The sequence below is a fragment of the Chroicocephalus ridibundus genome, chromosome 21 (genome assembly GCF_963924245.1).
Source record: "Chroicocephalus ridibundus chromosome 21, bChrRid1.1, whole genome shotgun sequence".
NCBI lineage: Eukaryota > Metazoa > Chordata > Aves > Charadriiformes > Laridae > Chroicocephalus > Chroicocephalus ridibundus.
The window spans coordinates 887271-912131 of NC_086304.1; the positions used below are offsets into that span (position 1 = coordinate 887271).

Below are 24861 nucleotides of genomic sequence, written 5' to 3' on the forward strand. Positions count from 1 at the left end.
TGCCCTCCGCCTCCTCCCGAGGGCCGGGACTTGGGGCTGCGCCGCGGACTCCCCCGCCCGCCTCCGGCAGAGCCCCGCACGGCGGCCCCGAGCGCGGACGGCGCGGGGTGTGGGGGCACCGGGGCGAAGAGGGGCCACTCGCGGGCAGAATGGCTGGGTCAGGCCGCGGGGAGGCGAATGGGTTCCGGGATGGCCCGAGGCGTCCCCGGTCAGGGCTATGCGGGATGGGGCCAGCGGACGGCACCGGCCCCACCGCCCGCGGACACATCACCGGGAGCGGCGGCTGATGCGCGGTGACACAACCGCCACCATCAGCTCTGGAGAGCCCGGGGACACCCCCCGCCACCCCAGCGCCCCTTCCCCTGCCAGCCCCGTCACCAGAGGGGGCAGCGGGACCCACCGCAGCTACCGACAGCGGATTTAAACACCCAGGAGTCCCTTGGGCTGCAGAGAAATACATTTAAATGAACTACAGATTAAAGTGGTGGTGGAAGGGGAAGGGGTTTAAAAAAAAAAAAATAATAATAAATCACAGTTTAACTTCCTCTCTTACTAGAAAGAGCGGGAGCATGGCAGGAGCACCGCCTGGGGGGCTCCACGGCCTTTGCAGAGCTGCTGCTCGATGGCCACACTGGCCCAAGGCTTCCCAGCCAGCGCCGGGGTTAGTCCTTGCCCCCCCGGAGCCGTCCCTCCTGCCCGCGCCCCTGCCCCAGGGTGTCAGTGTGAGCCCCAGGGGAACCCGTGCTGCCTGGGCACCCCGAAGGCAAGATCTGTGCATGGGACAGGGAGCCAGGGAGGCAGCTGGACAAGCCGGCCCACTGGGAGCTGTTCCACAGCCCCGCTCAGGCTGGGAGCACACACAGGTAAGGCTGGGCTGGGCCACCTCCCAGCTCCGCGCTGGCCCAAGGATGAAGCCCATGGGATGGGAAGTGAAGAGCTGCCACCACCTCTCCCGCAGGCACCGGCCTTTGGAGATGTGACCTGCCTGCGGGGGTGGGCGCTCACCCTCCCACCCCTGCCCGGGGGAGTGAGCGAAATCCCCCAGTCCCCCTGAGCTGAGCCCACCCACTGCTGCAGGAACTCCATGCCCAAATACCCGCAGCCTTGTGTCGAGGGGGTGAGGCTCCCCCCGACACACGCCTGGTTTAGGGGGCTCTGGGACTTTTTAGGACTTATTGAAGGCTGCCAGAACGGCCCAGATCATCTCCGTGCCCTTGGCTTTGGCAGCTTCCACCTCAGGGTCCATATCGAGGAGGTCCTTGGTCCTGTTCATTGCCACATCGTACTTGTCATCTGCCAGGCTGGCGAGCACGTTCTCCAGCACGTCTGAGGAGTGGGCCAGCACCAAGAGAGCCAGAGTCCTGCGGTCCATGCGGTGGGGGTCGTTCACCCACCGCTCCAGCATGCTCTCCTGGAGCTTCTTCACCAAGCGCTGCTTCTCAGTGGCGTTGCTGACAGGGTGGGTGGTCATGTCGAAGAGCAGGAAGTTCTGCTTCTCTGTGGTGAGGATGCCCTTCTCCACCAGCGCCTTGGCGATGCGCTCTCGCACGTTCCTCAGCTGGTACTGCAGCTTGAAGGGGTTCCAGGTCTCCCCTGCAGGAGAGGAGACTCCATTCAATGCTGGGGCAGCAACAGCTTTGCTACCCAACCCCGGTGCCCAGGCTGCTTCCAGCCCAGGACCAGCTGTGCTTGCATGGACACCAGTCCCTTCTGCAGGAACCCTCTTCCTCCCCTTGGCCTGACTATGACCCACTTCTCCCTCAGTCCAAGGTGGCAAAGCTCCCGGTGGCCACAGGGCGCAGCAGCCTGGGGCAGCTCCCTTTGGAAAGCCCCTTCTACCCAGGACCTTGGAACCCAGACTCAGTGAAGACTCATCATAAAAAAAGAGGCAACAGGGAGCAAAGTCCAAGTCTTCCACCGAGCTCCTAACAAGAAAGACCTGGAAAACTGTTTTCTGTGCCCACATTCAGCCTTCCCCTGTTCTGCTGTCAGTATTCTGCCCATCTCCAGTGAAGCAAGGGGATGGCCAAGCCATGGAGAGGGGACAGACAGCAGGGACAGGCCCCGAGCGAGCTGTGAGATGGTGTCTCTAACTGGCCCTACCAGTGAGCAGCTCTATCCAGGTCTGCACCGTTTCTGCAGACTCCGTGGCCTTGATGTGCCGGAGAGTCTCATCCAGCAAGACATCACCAGTCGGCGCATCTGACTTCAAGAGCACCTGGAAGGACAAAGCAGAAGCATGGCGTCAGGCTGGACGCAGACCTGCGCTCCCTTCCCAAAGGAACGGGGCCAGCCCCGGCGTGCAGTGCTGCCTCCGCAAAGTTTGCTGCCAGAGGGCTCGACTGGGGTGGACGGAGCCACAAAGCCTGTCGATCCCCCAGCCCAGCTCCTGCGGCTCCTTCACCTTCCTCTCCAGCAGCCTCTTCTTCCTCATGGAGAGTGGCTCCAGGCAGATCCGGCCGCGCAGAGCCAGCTCAATGAGGATGCCGCCCCGCAGGCCTGAAGAGATGCAGTCATTCCAGAAGGAGGTGTAGCCCTGTGAGAGAGAGGATGGACAGAAAGAGAAGAGAGATGGGAAGGGGAGCTCCGACAAGTCCCCCCACCCCCCCCAGGCCCACCCAGGCGACTCTCCCACCGCTCAGCTCTGCCTCCCCGGCCAAAGGGCTCTCCCCACCAGGTGAAAAGTGCTCAGCAGCCCCAACTAACCCCCTTCCCCCCTGCAAACATTGAGCAATTCCGGCCGTTCACTTCCCGCTGCACCCACACCCACCCGGCACACCCCAGCGCTGGCCGGGCGGCTGCGCCCAACTCCAGATCGTAAAAAATCCAAGCAACAATGAGAAGAGCAGGGCCCTTTCCCCTGGCAAGCCCCTGGTCACAGGAGGACGTTGCTGCTGCTGCACCAGCCACTTGCGCTCCGCTCCGCCCTGCCCCAGCGCCTTCTGCGGACACATCCAGGGGAAACAGGAAACAAAATCTGCTCTTCTCCTTGAAGAAAGCCCCCCACCAGCTCCAGGCATGCCCTGAGAGTAATTAGCTGGATGAAGAAATCGCTCATCAGACCTGTGAAGAAGAGCTTCCCCACTACTCGCAGCGCCATCCCACGGGGAACAGGCTGCAGGAAGCCCCAGCCCCACCACAGGGCACAAGAGCTTCCCCAGCCCCTCGCCCACCCCACCCTTATCACACCCCCCCCCTCAAATCCACCTGCACACTTCTGCCAGGGAAGAGAGTTTTTCCAGTCAGGGATGAAGGATGGGAAAATACATCCCTCCTCTCCTGCCAGAGTGGGCACCTCAGGGCTGGGGGACAGCAGTTCGGGTCCCACCAACAGCGCTGGGGCCGCTGCTGACCAGATCTATGTGGACTCAGCACCTTCCACACATGGCCCCAAGCCCTGTTCTCCGAGCCTGCCACGGGATGGGGTCCTCATCCCGAGAAGCGTAAGGTCCAAAATCATTAAGGCATTTGGCAAAGCAACAAGCAGGTGCAGAGGTCTGGAAAATACAACCCACAAGGAACCAGCTCGTTTTGGTCCAGGGAAGAGAAAACGGAGGGAGAACAGGATAAGGGGGGTCAGACGCATCAAAGGCAGCAGCAAAAGGGAAGGGAATGGCCAGTTCCCCCGGCCACTGTGGATGGGACAGAGTCCTGGGCTAAAACTGCAGCCAGAGAGAGATTGGAGCTGGCACCAGGGAGAAAATACTGTCCAGACAAGAAAGCCCAGGAACGGTTCGCCCCTGGAGGGAGGGGGCAGGGAAGGGAAGTCTCTGTCCCTTGAGGTTTAAGAACATTCAACTGATGCTTCTCGGGAGAGCGCTGACCCTGGTTTGAAAAATGGGACAGCCCAGGTGACCCCTCCGTTCCCTTCTCCCACTTGTCTTTTATCCCCTGACTAGAACAAAGCCCCGCTGTTCCGCCCCGACGGCTGCTGCGCCGTGGCATGACGTGGGGTGGCAGTCCGTGTGTTTCAGGGCAAGCGGAGAGCAGAGAGGGCTGTGGGGAGAGGCCTCCCAGGCAGGTGGTGGGGCTGGGAAAGGGGCAGGCACTGGTGTCCGAGATGGGCCCGAGGGAAGGGTGAGCCAAGCGGGATGCAAAGTCACAACTGGCTTATTTGCAGGGTGATGCCAATACACCAGAAATGCTACAGCCCCAGTTCGTAACTCCCTTTTCATTGCTTTTTTTTCCTCTGTAGGGAGTGGTGGTGGGGAGGAGAGAAAGGGCAGGTCTAAAAGCTACTAGGAGATGCAGACAAAGCAACCTACCGAGCCCCCTCCCCAAGGAAAAAAGGGTGAGAACACGCAGCCTTCCTACATGGAAGCTTTTACAGTCCATGTGGGTAAACTCCTGTCCCCAGCCTGTCTGTTTGTACAGTGCATGTGGACACTGGGTTGGTTGCTCAGCTTGCGTAGCACAGAGAACCATAAAAGAAACAAAAATCCTTATTTGCTTTCTTCATTTCCTTGTGAGGAAAGACAATGCAACCTTTCATCCCTGCCCTGCTGACTTCCGTCCATGGGAGACACGCTCGGTTTTGCACGTGCCCTTTAGGAACAAGTTTTCCAGAAAAGGGTGTGGAGGTGACCGAAAGTTCCAGTTCACTGGGCTGGAAGGCACGCTGCCCCTAGAAAACGTTAAGGGGTCTGAAATCAAACAAGTTGAAAGCTCCTGGATTACTTTCAGCTTCTGGAATTAGGCTGGGTACAAATGCCAGGCTGGTGTGCAGCCAGTTTCTCCTAGACGGGCAGACTGGTACTTAAAGTAATGAAATTATGCTGTGAGCTCACTGGATTTGGCTAAAACTGTCTTGTTTTTTTTCCAATCATCAAACCAGGAGTGAACAACAGAGCTGGGAAAACCCAGTGCCTGGGAGCTCAGCTCACGGCCAGTTACTGCTGCCTCTGGTTTTCCTTTAGAGACAGAGGAATGCGGAAGGACAGGATGGGGAGAAAAAAAAAAAAAGAAAAAAAACAGGGTGACAGGTGGCTTGGGTTTTATTTTTTTCTTATCTATTGTGCTCTCCTAACTCCCTGATGGCTGAAGGACCATTCCCAGGAATATATTAACCAAACCAAGAATGCTAAACATAGCCCAGGAAGAAAGCAGACCATGCCACACTCCTAAGCTGTTCTCAAATATTTGCATGATGTTCTCTTTATAGTCCTGCTCTCTTGTCACTTCCTTTTTGGCTCAGCAAGTCCTAGATCTTATCTGGGTTCGTTAAACAGGACAGCTACAAGCCTCTCACACAACCCACAGCTCTTCCCTGCCGGATCTGCAAGCGTGGTCCACGTCAGAAGTCACGGCCTGAGCAGGTCTACGTGAGAGCAAGGCACCAGCTCTGACCGACTCAGCACTAACAGGGCCCTACGGAAAAAAAAGAAAGCTCAGGAACCTCATAGGGGCTTAATTTCAACCCAAAGAAACATGAAGAGAAGGTGGCCCATCTACCACAGCTTTGACAACCACGGTGTCTCCTTTCCTCAGAAAGAGGGACAGGCTCACAGGAAAAGTGCTCCTGGAGCAGAAAAACCTGTGTTTAAGGCTCTCCTCTGCCATTATCATCCCAAGAAGTACCTTGGGCAACTGGTTTGCTTCCCCTGGTCTTGATTTCCCCATCTGTTTGACAGGAGTAGCAGCATCAGATTCCCCCAAAGAGATCAAGATGATGCACGCACTGAAGATGATAAGGCATGCCGGCACAGCAGATAAGAGCGAAGCAGCTCAGAGAACTCAGCCCGAGATGTCTTCTCCTTTCCCCATGGCTTGTTCTAGGCAGAGCTGAGAAATGAGCTCCCACTGGCTGTAAGCACAAGACCATTCACTTTGACCAGGGTCCCTCTCCAGCAGAGAGCAACCCCCCGAAAATAACCAGCTGTGAAGTTTGTCCGTTGCTGCCAAGGAATGCCCTTAAACTGGCACACGTGGGTGAGACGAGCATCCAGCAGAGGGATTCCCATCCAGACCCGCTCCCCTCCTGCCCGGAGCTGCACGATGCCATTCCTGCCCAGCCGAGGCAATTACCGGCCGGTACACAGAGACGTGGCTCCTACCTCCTTCGCCACTGCTGTGTTCAGACCCATCCTGTGCCTGCTGTCAGCTCCTGCTCCAGCTGCCTTCTCTCAAAATCTACCCCTGCCATTTCTCACATCAATTTTTAACAAAGCGGAAACTGCTGTGCTGCAGCTGATGGTTTTGGGTAGGAGAGTGCAATTCATAAACGTCCTCTTCCCTCGCCCATCTGACGCATAAGGTGAGGCTCCTTTTACCCCAGGTCTTTGACCCTGGCAAAGAACAAACCCGCCTTTGCTCTGCAAATGTCAGTCACACAACACCCTAAGGCAGCCCTCACCTCCAGACTGCTCCTCACAGTCCTCAGGGCAGAGCTGGTGGGACAGCACTTGGAAGCAGTCTCCACAGCTCAGTTTAAGCTACACACAAAGGTGGTTTTGCACAAAGCAGGCTGGCTTTACTGAAGAGGATTCAGAGGAACTCGTCTGATCCCTTCTGCTGCTCACCAAGATCCTTCCCTCCAGGTACACCAGGGCAGCGCTGGCGATGCCCGTCTTACCTCCTTGTCCTTCAGCCCCAGGAGCAGCACCTCCTCCATAAGCGTGAGGCGGATATCTTTGGAATCATCAGGATCACCATCGTTCGGGTCTCTGTCCGCAGCCGCATCTTCCTCACTGTTGGGTTTCTTGTCCAAGTTCCTTCCCACCTCAGCACGCCGCGCTCGGTGTGTCAGCGTCGTCATCTCCCCTGCCAGCTGGGCATGGAGAACAGAGGTCAGCCCCGTGTCCAAACACTATGGGCTACACCAGTGCTAAGCCCCAAGCCCCGACCCCCAGCCCCCAGGGAGGCCCAGACAAGGACGAAGGACGCTTGTACCTTCCACCCAAGGACTCCTGGCTCACCCTTCCCAGGGTGGCCATACCGGAGTCACCAATGGGGAGCGGCCGGCGACACACCTGAGGAAGCGAAATGGGGGCTGCAGCAGAGTCCCTTCCCCCGGGGGCCTCCACGGGCGACGTGGCCCCGCATCCGCACGGGACGCCAGGCAGCGCCCTCGGCCCAGCTCCCTCTCACCTCCTCACGGCGGTCAACCAGGCGCACGGCCGGGCTCGCGCTGCCCACCCCGACCCCCCGAGCGGCGGTAACGAGATCCCGCGGCTCCCCGTGCGCAGCGCGCCGGGCCGGGGGCAGCCGGGGCCGTGCCCCCCGCCCGCCCTTACCCCGCCCGGCGGCTCCCGCCGCGCTGCCCTCGCTCCCTCCCGACGCGCGGCTCGGGGCCGGCGGGCAGAAGCGCTTCCTGCTGGCCGGGGGCGGGGCCGCCCCGGCGGCTTCCTGCGCTCCGGTAGGGCGGCGCGCCGCTCGGCGCCGGCCAATGGGAGGCCGCGGGGCCGGAGCCGCCAATGAGCGCGGGGGGGCGGGGCGAGGCGCCGGGCCCCGCCCCATTCATTAGCGGCGCGCCGGCACGCGCCGTACAGAAACACGCGGCAGCGCAACGTCAACGGCGTTTTAATTGAGGAACGGTAAAAAGACAGTCTGAATATTTAAAAGTCAAACACGTCAAGAAACGTTTAGCTCCCCCCCCCCGCGCGCAGAAACAGCTTCACTCCCATTCATTCACAGCACAGGAACAATTAACAGGCCTCCGTTAGAAAAATGTCTCCCATTAATGCTACAATTAATCATTTGCAGTACAGACAGGCTCCTTCAAATCATCTCACACCGCTATAACAGATGCCTGCCACACATGAACACTCTGTAATTACATGCATGTCTCATCACAGCTGTACAGAAACTCCTGCATTTTGGCGTGAAATATGCAACGGGGAGGATGAAGAATGCTCATTTTTCACACGAGTCTGGTGCCTTCAGTCTGGAGGAAATGCACAGAATCAACCCCTGCAACAGTCCCAGTAGTAACAGTGAAACTGCCAGGGCCAGGTAATGCTCCAGAAAGGGCCCGAGATCCCCGGGGCCCACACCCCATGGTGGGACCTGGGCTGGGAGCTCCTCGGCTTCGGGACAACCCAAAAGCACCAGAGAAACCGGGTGCTGCCAGCAACAGCCACAACACGACGGCCACCAGGATCTACACGTGGCATCAGCAGGGAGGCAAATCCCCCACATCACGCCCTTTCCATCTTCCCCAATGGGGTACAGCCTCCCATGAAAAATAAGTACCAATTTCTTCAGCTGGGCTTCTCGACAGATCTTTCCTTTAAATGCTCTCCATTTGGATCACAAATATCAAAGAAAAATCCCTAAAAGTTACCTAAATATGAACATTCACATTAAACAACAAACTGAAAGCAGTGTGGAGAACTCCGTGACCAAACAGGAGGAGACAGGCATCTAGAACTGCTCCTTTGGCTCGCTGATCTTTCTCCTTTTGGGCAGCACATCCTGACTCGACGACAGCTCGAACTGAGGGACCTGCCACGGGAGAATAAAGACGGCGTCACGGGCTGCCGCGCGGCCCAGCCCGCTCCCTGCGCCACCAGCCTCAACTTGGGAGGCGCCCACCCCCGCAAGGCGCTGCGTGACACAGAGCGCCGTGCGTCAGGCTCAACCTCACTGGCACCTGGTGCCTGCCCAGAGGTGCTGAGCCCAGAGTAACATCTGGATACTGTTTTCTGGCAGAACTGACCCTCCCCGCGAATTCCCGCAGGAGGGCAGGGATGTGTTTGTGCCGCAACGGCAGCACCTCCTGCTTGTCGCAGCTCCGAGGGCACGTCATGAGCGCGGAGCCCCCTCGGCAGAGGCGGCACACACGGAGCCCAGCTCCCCACGCAGGAGCCCCATCAGGGACAGGGCAGAGCCAGCATCACCGGGAGGGCCCGGCACGGCACCACAGCCCTGCGCCAACGGCCCAGGCTCAGCACCACACGGCCTCGTCCCACCAGCTGTAATGCTGTTATTTCTCACTCACGCACGCGGGAAAAGATGACAACTCAGGCTGTACTCTGCTGTGCTTTTGATTATTTAAAGTAACTGTGTTGTGTTTAAATTCTACTGTTAAGCTCATTAACAAAACCTTCTTTTAAGAAGATACGGCGATAGTGAGCATACAGAATGACGGGCTGGGGTTGTTGTTTGTTTTGTTTTTTTTCACATCAGTGAGCGACAAAAAATACTGCCTATGGCCCTGGGGTTAGAATTAAAAAAATTCTATTCTGCAGTAAGCAGTACTCTCTGTTACAGAAAAACTGAATCTACTAATTCTATATTCTGAATTTATCATCTCCACTTCACGACTTTGTTGCAAACTCTAATAGCCCTTTTCACACGCAGCTCTCATACACAGGTATTTTTATGACACGGACCAATTTATCTTCTGGATTTCTTTAGAACGTTCTGCTGAGGCATGAATTTTACACACTCCCAAGCTTGATTTCCACCAGCCTCTACAGAACTAAGGAAACCATTAGTTCAGGAGAAAACTACTGGCAACGGTTGAGCAGCACGTTATGAATCCTTACAAAACTACTGCGCTAAAAATTAATGAAGAGCTTTCCTGAGCAGGGACAGGAAGGGTACCATTTTCCTTGGCCCTGACACATAATTCCCCCTCCTGACTGTAAATGAAGAACACTTACTTATTTACTAGAACAGCAATATCCACTCCACAGCTTTTTCTGAGAAGAACCTACCAGTAACCCTAAAAATTCACAACTAAGAGAGATGTTGAGGACTTGTGAAGGCCCCCAGAGCCTCCCGAGCCCAGCTGGTGGAGGTGGCAGCAGCAGACAGCTGGGGACCCCCAACACCATCCCCAAAGGCCAAATTTCCCCCTGAAGACAACTTCTGCTCCACCTGTGCAAGGCTGGAGGAATTGGGTTCCCCACAAGTAGCACCAACTACAAGACACATCTGCTGTGACCAAGCAAAGAAATAACAGATTTTTCTTGGTATGAATGAGTCAAAGAGACGAGGTTAGAGTTTTGGCCTCGTGTTTTCCAAGTAAGATCACCAGCAAGCATATGGTACGCTGGGCTGGGGATCTCTGCTGGCACACACTCCCATCAACTACGGATTAACCCAGTGTGGAATTCGGCTAACTGCATTCTCAAGAAGATGTAACTCAATCATAAGGAATCTTTCTCAACCTGTGTTAACATCAACACTCAGCTTTTAACTCTTTGGAACAGATTTTTTTTGGACAGTAAGAATCCAAATGTGTTGAATTTAATGGGAATTTTAGAAGTGATGAGAATTCCATTCTGTCAACGTGAAGTGTATTAAATCTTAAGAGTTTCATTCACTGCTTGGAACCAAAAAAGGCTTAAAGTTGAAGAGAAGCAGAAAGAACAGAACTAGAGAAAAAACCGTACTAACGGCACTGACCTGAAATATCTTTCCACTTCTTGTCCTGCTCTCTGACACATTAAGTTCAGATGTCTTACTTGCCAAATGATCGACCTAAAACTCAAAAAACAGACATTACCTTGTGACAGCAGTAAAAAAAATAAAATATATATATTAGAGGCTACAGCAGGGTTCAGTGCTGCAGCATGCAAAGAGCTCTGGCTCCGCTCACCGCAGCGCTTGAGCTGAGATTTAAATATGGGAGTATCCCCATTAAAGTCAACAGCACTATTTACAGCTGAACGTGTAGAGCCCCGATGGATCAAAGCAGCAGTTATTCTTACACAGTAAGTCACTCGCAGTTACCTAGGGCTATTCTGTTATAAGACATCTTAAGGACCTGCGTCTGAAGTAGTCCTCCACATTTAAATTATACCATTTTGCTAGACGCAGGGAATACAACCTGAGTTTTAAGGCTGCACATTAAACCTGCATTTTAAGTTTTAATCAACCTTTAAACAAATTTTGATCTGTCAGAATTAGCAGAGAAATTTCTGTTAGGCAGAGTGCTTAGCTGCGGCAGTTTATAAACACAGAAATTACATTCCCATTTCTCTTAATAAGAGTCAGACCATCTGTTTGGTTTGAAAACCGTGTGACAGAGGAACAGCCTTTGATTTAGAATACTAACTGCTTTCGTAAAACACCAGAAAGTAAAATGCAAAGGCATTTTATTCCTGAAAATACTGATTGTGATAAACAAACCTTAACCAGATTACCTATTAATCACTCAAAGTAGGAAAGAAGCTTCATAAAAGCTCTAGTAAAAGTTTAAGAAGATAGAGTGCAGTTTTCATACCTGAGGATTAGAAACATACAGATTCTGGTTCCCTCCAGGCTTTGTAACTTCATCTTCTTCACAAGTTATATTTGGTTCTATAAAACAATTTTTCAATAATGAAGCACACTGTTGACAGCACACTAGCAGCCTCTTAACATTGATGTTTTGCCACAAGAAACACTTTATAAGTTCAGGGAACAGGTGTTTCAAAAGGGCTCCAATTCTTAAGTGCAAACAAGCCTTGCCTCGTACATCTTCCATTCAGTGATTTCCTATCACAACTTCCCACCACAGGCAGGCAAGAGATGCTTACGCTAAGCAGCGCAGATTTACACACGGGACCTTTGGGGGCGTGGGCTTGATCCCCAAACTTGTTCATACACTGTACCACTAAAGGCTTGTCTACATTGGGATTTGCTTCCAAGTAAAAAGCCTCACGAGCCCGTTTTGCACTGCGGGGCCACCCTGGCCCAGCTTCTGCCCATTCTGAACCCCCTGCCAGCAGATGGCTCCCATTTTGTAGCCCAACCACACGCAGCCCAGCAGCGTGGGCCGCAGTGCCTGGGGCTACCGTCCCCCGCGTCCCCGCGGCAGCTGCAGGAACAGGCCACGGACAGGCAATGCTGGAGATTGTGGTGGTATTTCTAATCCATGCTGGGTTTTTTCTAGGATACAGACATAAGCATGAACTGGTTAAAGATGGACTGAAGAATTTCAGGGTGATAAATGCCTTTTCACATGTCTTGTAGTTTCTATAAATAAAACATTACACCAACTCATTAAGACAAGCAGTTTGCTGCATTTTTTGCCTGGTTTTGTAACTTCTATGAATTCCTAAAAGCACCAGATACAGCTTTATACGGCAGTTCCAGTTCTGCAGCCTAATAGCATTGTCAAGATAATAACACTGATCTACACATGCTGTTTCCTACACACTTCCATTATTATTTTTGAACAGCATGGAAGCATTAGCTGTTCCACATTTTATTTCTGAAAAACACAACATTAATGCCACTATTTAAATACACAATACAGCCTGTTCAGTGTTGGGCTTGAGAGACAGGACACTCCAATCCATTTAAAAAAATAAAATCCAGGCTCAACCTGCTTTGTCCAACTGCCTCCACAAGCACTCGCGTCACCATGGCAGCCCCAAGAAGCTGCTAGTCTTGTTTGGGTTGGGAGGACCAAAAGCATCAGCACTGACACTTTCCTACTTTTATAGTTACGTGGAAAACAATGCGTCTGGAAGTTTTTATGAAAACTGGCGTTTCTGAAGTCTGCAGAACCAGACTTCTAATTCAAAGCAGATCCAGCTTCAGGGAAATGCATTAACAACAGCAAACAGAGCAAGCACCAGCACCAATGGGCATTTCTTCTAGGAGTGACATATATTTGTGATCTCCACAGAAGCTTCTACCTCTGCTACAGGAAAGCAGCATTTTACATTGGCTTCTCATCCAAATACAGGTTCTCTCCTTGTCGTCCCCCCCCAGCTTCGGTAAAAAAAAAAGCTTGGTTTTCTACTTCAGTCTTGAGAATTGTGTTCCTTTAGTTATCCTATTTATCCTATTTTACATTAGCATACCGGAGCATTTTTGAGCTTACTCATCTACATAATCTCCACTTAATCTTCTTCCAAAAAGGGCACTTATTTCCTCTTTGGATCCCTCTTTGCCATGATTGAAAAACCAAACCAACAGAAAAATCTTCCAGGGCATGTTTCCGGTAGCAGCTGTGGCCAGGACAGTTACTTTATTCTGCATTCAGAACTTACAGCGGAGGAGATTTATACAACTGTAAGCAAACAGCACAGAAACAATTTATTTATAAAGGCTAAAAAAAAATTCCAACAGACCCAGTGCTGCTGTTTTTCTTCCTAAAGGATAAGCAGGTACTTCCTGATGTCCTGCACAGCGGGAAGGGCATCATTGTTTATTTGCTAACAAGGGAGAAGGCAGACTTCGTAGGTGTAAAGAGTCCTCAGAGTGCTTCCAAAACATAAGATTTCATTTATACTCTCTGCAGAACTCTCAGTTCAACTGCTTGTTGAAGTTGTTATATGAAACTTTTTTGAAATAAAAGAAGTAAATGTTTTTGGTACCTTCTTGAGAAGTGCTGCCTTACAAGCTTCCACCTGGAATTTGCTTTTTGCTGCTAGTCACATTTTTTGTGTAGTTTTACAGATTTTATGGTGTTAGGATTTTACTTGAGGAAACTCAGTTTGCTGAGATTCATACTAATAAATATGCTTTGCTAGAATGTATGCCTATTAAAACTTAAAGATCACTTGCAATTATCAAAATGCTCCACATACGCAGTAAGAAAAGAGGACCGGGGCGAGGTGTAAAAGCAAGCAGTTGGAAAAGGCACTAAAATAGCCAGCAGCGCAGACATAATTATGCAATCATTCATAAAACAAAACATACTTTAAGATGAAGTTACTCATTGTACAAGCAAGCCACAGTAACAAACAATTGCCATTGTACAGAAGAACATGCATCATATGGATAGGGGTTTTTACATGGCTATCATTCAGTCCACCACAACATAAAACCTCAGAATTCTGTGTACAAGAGCCCCAATGGTCTTGATTCCTCCGCAACTACACAGACTGAAGTATGTAGGGATTGCAGAATCAGCGTGTGGTCCTATTGCAGTCAGAGCGTAAGGAAAAAGTTTTGCTATGTGATATTTCTGCTAAACTTATTTAGTGGCTGAAGCTGCAAGGACACAGTCCAAACAGCTGTGATTTAAACAAAAATAGACCTGGACCATTTTTTGACCAGAGAATCCTGCTTCCTGTGTCTGCAATAATGAACTCAAGAGCAGAACGCTTCTGCAAGCTTTATGTGGAAATTAAATATATTAGTAAAAATATAGTAACAACCACAGTAGTAGAAAAATCAAACAATAAAATTTACTTCTAAATATATAATCCACTAAATTTAGCTTATTGGATAAAATGGAACAGAAGAGCAGAATTTTAACAGAAACATAAAAACATGCATTTGCTAACCAAGTGCTTCACAGAACAAAGCCATAAGAGAAAAGAAAGGCACAGTGATGTATGTGAAGAAAACAGAATGTAAGTTTGAATACAGTGGTCTGCATCACAAAATTAAGTTTTTGTTCTAGTAATATCAGGAAAGAGAGGGACAAACTGAAGAGACTTGAGAATATACATACAAGTTACCTTGAGCTTCTGAAATATTGACATTATTCCTATCTTCCACTTTATTATCCAAGACAGGATCTTCCTAGATTAAGAAACAGGTCTATCAGTTAACTGCAGATAAATAAGGACGAGGGTTTGTACTCAGATGCTTAGGGACAGAGCTTATTAGATGGATTCTCAGTGCTACAAGTGGTATTGAAATAATTCAATCTGACACAGAATATACGGACTAGCTCAGTATTACTTATTAACACAAGCACACATTTAATTCAACTACCCCAAGAAAACCATCTGTAAAAAATACTAAAATTGTAACAACAGATATTGAAAGAATACTATCAGTACATTAATTACTGCCTGCCTTTTGCCTGTGAAACAGCAATTCAGAGGCACAGGCAGATTTAGGAGGGCCAAGTGGTTTACTTCTATCTCATCACCTACAGGCCACCCTAGCAGCGCTAATTGTATGGGCAGGGCCAAAAGCCCTGAAGCTCTGCCTTCTTCTCACCTATGGACAGCATAAATCAGCACACGTATTTGCACATTTTAACATGACTACAGGTATTTGCTGCCTGCCTCAACCGACCCCAGAAATACGTGTCTCCAATTGCTGAAGCGTGCACAAGCACAGTCCCAAGAGCTGTCCCGGGCGCTCCAGCATCAGGCTGCACACACCTGTCATGCACTCATGCCTTCAGCAAGCTTTGCTTGGTGCCTTTTTCTAGGCAGATTTCCCCAAGGAATCTCTCAATACAGAATCGAGCTTGGTTTAGCTTTAGCTGTGGTATCACTAGCTGTATGTATGCTGCTGTACAAGAGGATCCCAGAGCAAATTTATTGCCAGTCAATACTGTGTGGCTGCAGCAGCTCCCCTGGGATTGGTATGGCACAGCTCCAGGGAGGTTTCACCAGCATCCTGTGTGTGGAGCTGAACAAATGGTACATGTACCCACAGCACAGAGCTGCCCCTTGGCTCTTCTCACAGAGACACAACCAATACCACCGCTCCTGACAGGCGTTATGCTGATGCACTGTTCAATACTGCTCTAACTATGACAGGTTGCTAACTGGAGCAGTTGAATTAACGTAAAAGTGTACCGAAGACATAATGTCTTGCTTAAATATATCTGGAAACACAGAGTTTTTTACTAATGTGATAGTAAGACATGTAGTAAAACAATTAATGGCTCTTTTCCAGTCTATAAACCACAAAAAACTTTCAACAAGCTACACAAAACATTTGCGCTCTTACATTCATGTCCTGGTTCTCTTCACCATCTCTGTCCACTCTGAGCATATGGAGAGGCACATTAGTCTCTCCACTTTTTAGGATGCTTTTATCAACGTTTTCCATTCGTTGTTTTTCAGTTGTAACTTTAACTTTCAGCATATGAAAAGGCGTTGGCACTTCACCCACATTCAGATACATAGGCTCCCCCTCAAATATCATCCCCTCACATTCACCCTCCTTAAAACCAGGAGGCTGGTAATCAGATGGCGTAACTGCAGAAAGAAATTCATTAAATGCGTCAGAATGAAACACACTCTTGTAAAATTAGTTTTGACTTGTGTGGTAAAAAGACTCTCTTCCCTTTTAAACACAAAAAGCTACTCCAAAAAAAAAAAAACCTGTGTGTGGGGAGGGTAATCATCAATATTCCACTTGTACTAAATGAAGTTCTTTTTCCCCCTACATAACAGGCAAAAGTCAATTAAAGCTATTTGAAATAGCTGAAATATTTGAATGATGAGCTAGGAGCTCTGATTTTTTCATTATAAAGCAATAATACATCCAGAAAGTAGAGACAGACATTTAAATAGTCATCCAAACACGTTACATTCTAACAGGAAAATTCAATTTGTTTTTAAAACACACTGAAATCCTTGCTCCAACAAAGCCAGTGACAAGACTGTGTTCCTGCAGGGAGATCAAATCCATTCCCCTTGGAGTTTAGAAACTGTTGTGAGAAACAGACACATGCAAAATAAAATAATTTAACAAGTCCAAGCAACCATAAAGGCTATACATTAAAGTGTTTCTTTGAATTGTTTCCCAATGTCTGAACACAGCTGACAAATCAAGGTAATATGGAAATACTACCTTCATCATAATAGAACAGCTTCATAGTCAGGCAGACGTCATTTGGTAATGGACTCAGGTTTTGCATCAGAACATAAATCTTGCGAATCAGGAGGATACTTGCTTTCTTGGTGTCTGCACAGGTGATTGTGGAATCCGTCCTGTTATTCTTACTAAAAATGCACAAAGTATTCAGATATTTTATTATTCTTTTTTTATATACAGAGTAAGCTGTTTCTAGTGTTAAGATACATGACTGTTCAACAGACTATGAGTGTCAGGAGCAGACATAACATGTATTGTCTAAGGTTGTAGCCACTGCAATTCCTAGTACCACCTAAGTGACCTGCTTGTTTGCTGCCCCTTGGAAGATCAAATCCTGAGCCAGGGACCTAATGGAAGTGTTATGGTTCAGCAGCAGTTACCAACTACCATATTTTACATTACACAGTGCTTAAAAGATAGCCAATCTGAAAAAAAGGAAAGAGTAGGTACTTCTGAAAGCCCCAATTCTGCTAAGTCTTACATACTTGCTTTGCCTTAAATAAAACAAGGGACATTGACAAGAACAGCTACCAATACAAAAATGCATGCCTAAGTGACTCTTGGCATCCAGCGCTGATATTTCCATGCTCCTGTTCTACCAGCAGCTGACCCAAACCCTACCTTACCACCACTAAAAGTGATCTCCCTCCGCTTCCCTGCTCCTCACAGCCACACAGCTTAGAGGGGCACCCGAGGACCTGAAGAGCCAGCGCAAGGCAAGCAACTGTGAGTTACTTCATTGGGTAACCGTCTCTTTTGAAAGCACACCCTTAACCGCAATGGTTTCAAACTTACCCTCTGCAGATAGTTATCCCCTTCCCTGCAGGGTGTCAGAGAAGCAGGCTCATGCCTTACATTAGTCTGGCATGAATTTACGCAAATACACTAAGGTAACCTGGTGTGGCTGAGAGTCACATCTCCTTCCACCAGTGTTTTTTACTTAACTACACTCAGCCCAAAGGACCTAGGTCTGCAGCACTGCAGCCTTTTTCCCCCCCCCCCTTTTTTTTTTATTTAAAAAGCATCTTATGCAGGAGGAAAGTGGTGAGAAGTTTGTTAGGTACAAGCTTGCTACATTTCAATCACTTGTCTTAAAATAAGCCATTTCCTTGCAGCTGTGACTGATCAATAAACCCCTACAATAGAAGGTGGCTCAGCAGAGATGGGCAAGGGCCATGTGCCCATGAAGCTCAGGGAATAACACAGGTTGTCACTGTCCACAGCTGTTGCAAAGAAAGCCCCAACTTTATCTCAACACACAGGGGACTTGAGCATGACCTTCATTTTAGATAAACAGCTGTGTCAGTTGGGTGCATCAACTGGTGGTGTAAATGTTTCTCCCCACATTCATTAAAAGCATTTGAATGGCTCCTTGAGTTAGCCAGACCAGCATGGGAGGAGGGAATGTGTGGCTCAGCCACAAAGTATATAAAAGGTATAAAAACAACTAACAAAAGAATTCCAAAAACAGCAATGTGCTGGAGCAGGCTCCAACCCAGGAATTCCTTTCCCATGACTGGGGATGCCCAGTGTCATGACAGTGAGCATAGGAGAGACCAGTAACGGGAATCGCACTGGTATTGTGATTGAACTGTGTATTGCAATAGCTATGCTTTTCTAAGCGTATTGCATTTTCAGTGTATTTTTTTTATCATCTCTTAAATGAGAAATCCCATATAACGTCGAGTATCTTCAAATAAGTAATCTGATATTAAACTTTCCACCCTCCACACATGGAATATCTTAAAGAACCTGGTCAGAGAGTATCAAACTCCAACCCTAAGAATCATCTTTTGAGTGGATCTTTAAAAATACGAGCATAATCTGACAAAATGACTCATTGCATTTTAAGAATGAGTCTAAGCTAATAGTATATGTTGATAAAATCAGTGTTCAGATCCAGAATTAAAAAAGGAAACACCAAACAGATAAAATCCAAAGTTTTTACATTCAAGTGTATGCAAATGGAATGTAAAGCCACAGCACAGAATAAAGTCACAGTGACAGTACCTGCTGAAATCCAGGAGTGGTCCATTGTGGGTGTACTTGAATTTGAAGTGGTAACATTCTGTAATTGTCTGCAAACAAATCCAGTAATCATTAAACTATCAGCTGCCAAGCAAACTACTATTGCTGCTGCTTCTGTCTAGTAATCTACCAACCTTGCCTTTAAAGAAAATGATAGCCCAACTCCTGTCTGATCCACTTACGTGCACTGAATACAGCTTTCTAATGCTGTAACAATTAACAGTATGAATATATATAATTGTCATCAAATAAAAATGAAGATCTACACTATTTTCCAGGAATCACCACGATAAAGTTATTGAAACAGCAGCTTAAGTTTTTAGAATGAAATATTAAGTCAAATTTTAATCATTATGACAATGTTTCACGCACATAACAGAGATGCAGGGACACCCAGTGGTTAGTTAAAACATACCGTGTTTTTCACAGAAAAGTTCCATAAATTTGTTAGGCAGAGTTAGGATGATGCGTCTTTATGGGCATTTAACTCTGCAATGACACTCTGGGTTTCTTCTACTGCCCTGAGAGTAACCTGACACCAGATATTCAAAGGCAATTCCCTAGGTGGCAATCCTGATTAGCTCCAGTGATTCTCACATTTCGTATTTTAAGATGTCTTTTTTTTTTAATGTTAACGTTAAGTACTATTGCTCGTATAGACATTTCACTATAACCATACTATCAGTAGTCACCCAGTAAAATATTTTAGCAGATTTACCTGAGGATCTTCTGGATGGGAACAGACCTGTTATTTTTAAAGTAAAGAGAGGAAGCAGAGTAAGAATTGTACTTATATCTAAGCATCTACCTTAAAAAACATGTATCTTACTTTTCAAAGATACTTACTGCCAGGACAATCATTCTTAGCTGTCAGAAACATAATTAGAGAAAGAAAAAGAACATTAAATGTATTCCATAGCCCATTTCTGATTACCAAGCTGTTTTGTTTCTCTGGAAACCAATGTAGACAACTAAGGCCCGTTTGAAGAGAAACCTCTTCACACGCTTAACTCCTTTATCCATTGAAGAAGGGACTTACTCAACTGGCAGAAGAAAATTCCTATGCACACCTGACTAAGTGTTTCTGTTTACAAAGAACATTATCCTGAAATGTCTGCACATCCCCCATTGTAGCCAACTGTTTTAACATATTAAAGCACAGCTATCCCCTAACCAGAAAGTCCTGTAACTATGCTGGCAGCTAATGGACTTACAAAAGTGAATGTTCCAATACATTTAAAATAGCTAAATGATACTGAATGACTTACGTATTTCTTCTGCAAGGCATCATAGCATCCTAACATCCTGCAAAAATCAAATAATAGTGTCCATCTACTACTAATTTCCATTTGCTTCACTGCTAAATGAAATAGTCCCAAATTCTTTGTTTCGCCTTAATATTAGAGCAATAAATAATATTTACTCCATTATTTTGTTATTAGTAGTGATACAAGCAATTACTATCTTTGTAACACCAAATCACCGTAACCTCTTTGCAGAATAAGTAAAAATATAATCTGTAAGTAAATTTATCAGTAAAAACATAATGCAATTGTACACATATTTTCAAACGCTTTCTTACACAAGTATTCATTAATCAGTTTATCAATAAATACGTACTTCAGCTGAACACCGACATCTCTTCAGAGAGAAGTTATATTATTGCTGTTATTTAAATGTTGCAATGTGCAAACAACAGCCAAATAGTCAACCAAAACTTACCCTCATATTTTGCTAGCTATTCTTTTGTATATAGACAAAAAGCAAAAATTGGTTTTGGTGTGTACATGATGCCAAGTTAAGAAAGGTTACTCACTTGTAAACTCCAAACAGGTAGCACACACCTTTCACACAAAAACCTGGGAGCTTTCCTCGTCAGCATCCCCAGGCGGCCACGCCACTGCCCTCACTGATATTTGATGCATGAGGGGAAGGTGAAATGCAGTGGGCGCCCCTTCAGATTCCTCTACCACAAAAGACCAATTAAGAAATTCCAGGTTACAGTAAAGGAAGCCTTGTTCCTACCTCTCTTAGTGACAACACACGGACAAAGAGTGGGTGACTAATTTCACCTTTAACATCAGAACTCAGACCTACATCTCTGAACACCTCAACACTGACAGACACTGCAAACCCACTCTGCTGATTGCAGCATCATTTATGATGCCTCACCTTGTCCTACAACTAGTAAAAGCATGAAAAGAAAAAAAGATGGCCTTTATAGAGGTAAAAAAAAGTAATTATATTTCAGGCAAAAGCCTTATATACGCTTTCCTAAACAGCAAGGAGAGCAGCCATGAAGTCTCACAGTTACCATGAACAGAAAGAAAATCAAAATAAATACCTCCGGTCCCAAGTGACATACACACACTCAACTGGGAGTGTGTAAGCAGACAGACTGTCATTTGTAGACACAATTCTGCCTTTGCATACAAAGGCCAACAGCACCCCTTTCTCACACAAGTCCGAGAGCGAGATCTTTAAATTCAAGATACAAAATGGTAATAACACTGCATCTCCTGCTCAACTAGAGGGAAACGACTGGTTAGGTTTTTGCATCTATGCCTTGAGCACTCATATACAGCCACAGAAACTAATGTAAAGTATAATCACTCCGTAAACAAAGATTTGTGCTCTATTAAGTACCAGGTTGTAAGCCTTTCTAGAAACTGAACCGTACAAGCCAATTACTTCTCTACTGACACACACACATTTTGACTTCCCTTTTAAAAAAAAATAAATAATTGTCAACATAGTAAATACCATGCACTAAAAGCACTGCCTGGGCTCTTGTTCGCTCACAGCAAGTGAACTTTTTCCTTTGTATCTGGAAACAACCAGAAAGGTATCTTTCAGAATCAACATGCTATGGAATTGTTAATTATGCACTGTAATTAACATACCACTTCACCAGCTGAGTAGAGCCAGGACAGTTCTTGTCTTCCCTCAGAATTTTGACACAGACATCTCAAAAAAAAGAATACATTCATCAATATTTACTTCGGACAAAATGCAACTGCATTGCTAACACAGTGAAGTTCATTCTCTAAAAGCATATATCAAAAGCAGACTAAAATTAACATTACCAACAGGTGCAGGCATAGTTTTAATTGCTGAATTAGCATCACCACTCTCACAAAATTCAACAATTAATGTAGTAATGAAATTTCCATTACAGTCATTGCAAGTGGCTATTACCTTTAATTAAGAAGACAAAGTAGCTTTAAAAACACTCATTAACTTCATAACCACCCTATGACAATAGATTTTGCAAAGAATCGTAAAAACAGGCTGTTACCATCCATGTATCTTGTTCCATAGGCACTTTCAGGAAAGATTCCTCTCAGATATGTAATGCAGGATACTGCTACTGCCAGGAGCCTCTTCACTAGCATCAGGGATTGCTGCTCAGTAGATATTTTGTTAGGAAATACAACTGCGCTCTGCAAGTCAGAGAAAGAAAAGACTTCACCTCTGTCCACAACAACAAACCTTTACAGTCTACAATCTGGTCCTGCTTACTGTTTTAATTTAATTGAAAACTATCACTTCCGCCATTTATAAAGTTAAGCATATTCCTAACACTTGATGTTACTGTGTTTTTAGGACATAGCTGATTTCTACCAAGTGCATGACCACAAAGTTCAGACTCAAAAGTATTTCGCTATTAAGCATCTTTATTTGTAGTTAAAAGATGAAATTAGCCAGTCATTTTCAAGTGAAGAAATACTACAGAGCACCTGGGTGCACTATGTCAGCTAAAATTCACTGATTTTTCCAACTCAAATAATATACTGTGCTGAAATACACAAGAAAATCATACCACGCAATTCCTTTGCTTCTGAGCAGTTGCCATTTTGCAGATACTCTTCTGTCTGTTAATAAAACACCTGCATTAATACACGTATGACCACCACTCACAAGCGCGTGCAAGCCCAGACTGCAGCTATTCAGCTTTAACTCAGTACCTGAACCTATGAACACTTCCTGCACAACTGATCTGTATTAGTTCAAACACACGCCATAACTTTAATGACATGGAATAGGGCAGGAGAGTTCATATACTAATCACCAGTACTAGATTCTTGATCTTCACACCAGCACAGACGTCCCCCAAGGTTGCAGTATGTGGAAATGAGAATATAGTGTGCCTATTTATACAAAATACGAGCCTTTTAAAGCAATGCCCTGAAGTGCCAACCAGCAGCCAGGCTAACAGATTTTCAAAGAACCCTAAGAAGCATCTCTCCACATCACCTCCAGCCAAAGCTGAACCATCACCTTTGTAAAACACCTCTGGGCTTGGATTGTTTTCCTCTGTAATCTAAGTAAGTATTGTGAAAAGCAACCCCTCTCCAGCTATTGTTAAACCACATTTTCGTTAAACCTTTAACCCTCAGCACCATGACCCTCACTCAAGACAAGCCTTCCCCGGCACCTCTAAAAACAAAATGTACCCACACCTATTGACATGGAAAATACCTTTGCTAAGTAGGAGCTTGGCCCTGGGCCATACAGGGAACTTAACCCCCCTCAGCTGAGCCTCCCCAAATCCACCTGATCTCAGGATGTGGCTGAGCTCAGCAGCTCTGTGACAAAAGGCCCCTCCAGCACTATCACCCCTATGGAAACAGAAGGTAAGAACAGCACAGGGTGGGCCGCACACTGCCCTCACGCCAGGGACAGCAAGGCCCCAAGGGCCAGGATCGACCGGGCCAGGGACCAGAGCGGACCCCTCCGCCACGGCCCCCCACGCACCACCCGGCCTGTCCCAGCCCGCCCCCCCGCCTCCGCTTTTATAGGGCAAGGGGCCGTGTGCAAAGGGAGAGGTGGGGCTCGCCCCCGGCACGCGGCACTGCGGGCCGTGCGCAGCGCCCACCGCCCCTCCCACCGCCTCAGCGAATGGCGCGGCGGGCTGAGGCTGCGCGTGGCCGCGCTTGGCTCTTCATCCGGCTAAATACAGCAGGGGTTCGCAGGAGCGGCTGTGCACTGAAGCGTTTTTAAGCCAGCATCAGTGTAATTTATGCTTAAACGTAAAGAAAAGGTTCTAGTGAGATTTCAGACTCAATCAACAGTTTACACGTGGAGGCTTTTTTCCTTCAGAGTTGGTTTTACCTCCCTGTTGGATGCAGGTGCTGTGCTTCATCCCAGGTCATGTTTCGTGGGTGTGATGGCAGCTGGAAGTGCTAGTGGTAGGGTCTGCGTTTGGGTGTCTGTCACCAAGACCCTGGGCCAGCGTGAACGCGCTGGCAGTGGCTGCTGCGTTCCTGTCACCTGAAATAAAAGCCCTCGAAACCAGAAGTAGTTCAGAGAGGAAATACAGCTTTATTTCACATCAGGTGCTGGGGGAAAACCCACAAATCTAGCACCCCTTACTGGGGATATTCACCCGTTATTTGTACACAAAATATTCTCATTATTCTGCCTACCTAATACATAACTCCACCTAGGCCTACATATTCATTAGGATGACCAAATAGTCTTTTTGCCCACACATATCAAATTTTGGTGCGTTGGCAAAACACTTCTGCGCAAGTGTGAGTGTCTCAGTGGTCATTTGGGTAAGGAGACCCTTCCTCACATTATCCCTTTAAGGTATTGAGTCATCTCAGGACAGTAAAAGTTTTCTGTAAGTTTGCCAACTTCTTGAAGATAATAAGGATGTTCTTTGAACTAGCCATAACTCTATCCTGATTGGTATAGGAGTACGTACTGGACGTATAGAAGAACCTTGAAGTGATTAACTGCTTCTGGTTGTCTCATTATCGCTATCTGTAACATCAGCTCAGTGACTAACTATTTTTATACAGCAAGAAAGTCAGTAATTAGCTATTTTCTCACACAGTAAGAAACAAAGCAGAGGCCTGTCTTTGGTAACATTCCCTCCCCACGCTTTTGGCAGCAGTGGGATCGTAACATCAGAAATGTTTCGCCAATGGCAAAAGTTAGCATTTGTGCAAAAAAGCTGACCGCCCCCAGCCCCACCACCACCACCAGCTCCACCCCCCTCGGCCCCCCGTGCCACCTCAAGGCAAGACGCTACCTGGTGTGTGAGCCGATGGAGGCAGGACACAGGAACAACCACAAAACCACAGATGAAAGGCAAAGAACAAATTTAATCTTGATACCTCATGGATAGGGGGATCTCCGAAACAGCAGGCGGGCAGAGGCATGCAAGCAGGGGACGCAGGTACCGCAGAGCGAGAAAGAATCCTTACTAGTGAGAGAGTCCTTGTTAGCAAGAGAGTGAGAGAGTGCGAGCGCACAGACTCCCTGTTCCTGCGGTATTTCAAGAGTTCAGGCAGGCCTCGTTTTCCCACTGTGCTTTGATCTTCTTCAGCAACAGGCCCGGATTCTCAAGTGGCTGGATAAGGC

General features: G+C 47.5%; 2 protein-coding genes across 3 annotated transcripts; both read right to left on the reverse strand.

Moving 5' to 3' along the window:
* Positions 1–435: 435 nt before the first annotated feature.
* GOLPH3L (golgi phosphoprotein 3 like) lies at positions 436–7343 on the reverse strand. 2 transcript variants are annotated; one of them, XM_063356990.1, is made up of 5 exons: positions 7233–7343; positions 6572–6766; positions 2405–2536; positions 2104–2218; positions 436–1593 (listed from the first exon to the last, which is right to left on the reverse strand). In XM_063356990.1, the coding sequence occupies exons 2-5, from the start codon at positions 6752–6754 to the stop codon at positions 1166–1168; spliced, it is 858 nt and encodes a 285-aa protein (XP_063213060.1). In that variant the 5' UTR covers positions 6755–6766; positions 7233–7343; the 3' UTR covers positions 436–1165. The 2 variants fall into 2 exon arrangements, with proteins under 2 accessions (XP_063213060.1, XP_063213059.1); XM_063356989.1 differs by lacking the exon at positions 7233–7343 and adding an exon at positions 6889–7123.
* A 332-nt stretch (positions 7344–7675) lies between these two features.
* Positions 7676–23238, reverse strand: HORMAD1 (HORMA domain containing 1). The gene is made up of 14 exons (XM_063357511.1): positions 22969–23238; positions 22310–22361; positions 21785–21929; positions 21390–21453; positions 19755–19791; positions 19333–19353; positions 19205–19231; positions 18469–18536; positions 16435–16586; positions 15586–15836; positions 14352–14415; positions 11174–11250; positions 10354–10428; positions 7676–8442 (listed from the first exon to the last, which is right to left on the reverse strand). Exons 2-14 carry the CDS (start codon positions 22340–22342, stop codon positions 8362–8364), a joined length of 1095 nt encoding a protein of 364 aa, XP_063213581.1. The 5' UTR covers positions 22343–22361; positions 22969–23238; the 3' UTR covers positions 7676–8361.
* Positions 23239–24861: the final 1623 nt, after the last annotated feature.

Coding starts and splice junctions, on each gene's coding strand:
- HORMAD1 (XM_063357511.1), bottom strand. CDS start 22,342: ATGGCAACTGCTCAGAAGCAAAGGAATTGCGTG. Junction 16,587..18,468: donor CCACTCCTGGATTTCAGCAG/GTACTGTCACTG, acceptor GTGCATTTTTAG/TAAGAATAACAGGACGGATT. Junction 11,251..14,351: donor CAATATTTCAGAAGCTCAAG/GTAACTTGTATG, acceptor ATTGTTTTATAG/AACCAAATATAACTTGTGAA.
- GOLPH3L (XM_063356990.1), bottom strand. CDS start 6,754: ATGACGACGCTGACACACCGAGCGCGGCGTGCTGAGGTGGGAAGGAAC. Junction 2,537..6,571: donor TGGGGCTGAAGGACAAGGAG/GTAAGACGGGCA, acceptor TCTCTCTCACAG/GGCTACACCTCCTTCTGGAA. Junction 2,219..2,404: donor AGAGGCTGCTGGAGAGGAAG/GTGAAGGAGCCG, acceptor TTGTCCTTCCAG/GTGCTCTTGAAGTCAGATGC.